This window comes from Gadus morhua, chromosome 3, assembly GCF_902167405.1.
Source record: "Gadus morhua chromosome 3, gadMor3.0, whole genome shotgun sequence".
NCBI lineage: Eukaryota > Metazoa > Chordata > Actinopteri > Gadiformes > Gadidae > Gadus > Gadus morhua.
This window is the reverse complement of record NC_044050.1, coordinates 11,540,174-11,542,673: the sequence shown is the minus strand read 5'-3', so window position 1 is coordinate 11,542,673 and position 2,500 is coordinate 11,540,174. Positions and strand designations below refer to the sequence as shown.

The window sequence follows — 2,500 nt, the reverse complement described above, 5'->3', positions numbered from 1 at the left end:
AATGTGTTTTTGGAGCTAATGGTGTGCATACCATATAACTCACCATAGTTTACTTCAAAACAACATGATCCATTTTCAAACATTAGCTCAGACATTACCGCTGCGTCAAAGGCTTCCCATTAAACATTAGCCAGTGCATCGAATGCTTTTCATTAATGTTCAAAATACTGGAATACTCTGGGCCCTTCAGTGAACCTAGCTTAATCACAGGGCTCTCCTCACTAGTTTTCTCCTCTTAAAGAACAGAGTGGCAAGTAAACATGGGGGACATTCTGGAAGAAACAGATAAAGTAGATACACACTACCACACCCACAAACTGGTCCAGAACAAATGGAAGGGCTCCGAACCACTGAGGTAGTGACGGCAACGATAAAAAATAAGACGGCTGAATGTCAAATAAACAAACAAACATAAATCTAGTTTAGGACACACTGTGCCAGACGAAAGACTGCTTGGGATGAAGATGATAATAAACTAAATAATTTTAATTAAAAACAGAACGCCAGGAACCAATAGTGGGCTCTGACAAGTCAGAGCCAAGGGACGGTTCAGTGCATGGAGCACAAAGCAACTATAATAGAATACATTGCACACAACCCTGCTCTCTTATAAGACAAGGGCCTTCAGTGCCTTCTTATTATTTTATTTTTTTAATTTGTCTTTATAATGCGATGGTCCCTACCTTGTCTTCACAATACAATGGAGTATACCGTGTCCTTATAAATCAATATGGTCTACACTTTGTCTTTATAATACAATATGGTCCAGGCTTTGTCCTCATAATACAATATGGTCTACACTTTGTCCTTATAAATCAATATGGTTTACACTTTGTCCTTATAAATCAATATAGTGTACAGCTTGTCCTGATAATTCAATATAGTCTACACTTTGTCCTTAAATCAATATAGTCTACACTTTTTCCTTATTACACAATGTTCTATTCCTTGTCTTTATAATACAATGGTCTATGCCATGTTCTTATAAAACAATAGTATACACTGAGAGCGGGAGAGAGAGGGAGAGAGAGAGAGGGAGAGAGCTAAAAGCAAAAGAGAAACCACTCTCTAAGATGTGCGTCTTGTAGCTCAACGTCTCTGCTACCATAAATTCAAGTCAAGACGAATATAATTACGTCCCTGCATCTTAACTTTGCAGTTCACCGGGAAACATTTACTCATTCCCTGCGTTGTTTAATAATGAGCACTGCTTGGCTACCCGATGTGTCCAGTTCATACCAAGCCGTACCTCTATCGTCAGTATTCCTCCCTCCTCCTCTGTCTCCTCCGTCTGCTCACCCAACGACGAGGGACTGCATCGTTAATCATGCTTCATTAGCGAATAGCTTGATGTAATCAATCAATTAAAAATAGGAACACACTCCTTATGGTTGGTTTATCAATACTTTTTGAGTCTAACACAGATCGATGTACGCAGGCAAACGTTTGAAATGTTCAATTTAATTTGGGATTTGATTAGTCATAGTAAACAAAAGCATTTGAGGTCATAATTGCTAAAACTATGCACCCTTTCAATTTGATCCTGTGAACCGATATTTTCTCCTTTGGTATTTCATGAGCTGTTTGGTATTCTCTCTCACTCGTCCTCTGCACGGGCCAAAGTGTGCAGCTTACTCTTTAGCAAATAGCATGACTCCTCGAGTTGACCTTAAGGATCAGGGATCTTGTTAAATTATGCATACAGGTAGAGGACTTCAATTCAAGATGAAAGATTCAAGACTTTGTTGGCATCTGAACAGGTGAATATTTTCTCTAGTGCTGCTTTAAGAAACAGAGATAATAACATGAACGCACACACCCGGATGATGGACGGATAAGAGGGATCAAAAGATGTCGTAAGACACAGGGAATCAAACCCACAACCTTCTGGGCTGGGAAGTGAATCACCCTAACCATACTGTGTCATTCGTCTCTAGCCCAACCAGTAAGCATCTTGCTCAAGGATACCAACAGGTAGGCTGTGGACATAGGGGCTCAAACCCACAACCTTCTTGGCTGGGAAATCAAGCTCACATTTTGACGAAGGGGTCGGAGTAGCCGTTGGAGTCCATGGCTGCCAGGTGGGCGCAGCGTATGACGCCCACAAGCAGACAGCTCTTCTCCGTGTTGTAGCACAGGGACACCAGGATACGCCCTCGCTGCAGGAACCAACAACAGAACCACACATCAGCATGAGCAGAACCCTGCTAGTGAATACACAGTGCTGCTGTACCGGTGCTGCCTAGCGTCATGGTCATAACAAGATTTAACAAGGGCAGAACTAAGAAAAAGTCCAAAATGGTTGCGTGTTTGTTTGAGCTAATGTGGTCATTATCTATTTATTTCTTGTCAAATTAATAATTATTTATTTACTTTTAGTGGGCTTTGGGTGTGAGTGTTTTTAAGTGTGTAAGTGTATTTGTTTGCTTGTTTTTGTGTCCTGTCTTGTAAACATTAAGGTTTTAGGCCATTGAAAAATAATAAAGAACCACATCAGTAC

General features: G+C 40.6%; 1 protein-coding gene across 1 annotated transcript in view; it reads right to left on the bottom strand.

Annotated features, from left to right (window-relative positions):
• Positions 1 to 2,500, bottom strand: part of doc2g (double C2-like domains, gamma) — a 43,629-nt gene that overhangs the window by 11,514 nt on the left and 29,615 nt on the right. Inside the window, exon 9 of the mRNA XM_030351141.1 lies at positions 2,035 to 2,159. Coding sequence (XP_030207001.1) covers positions 2,035 to 2,159 — 125 coding nt within the window. The remainder of the gene's footprint in view (positions 1 to 2,034; positions 2,160 to 2,500) is intronic.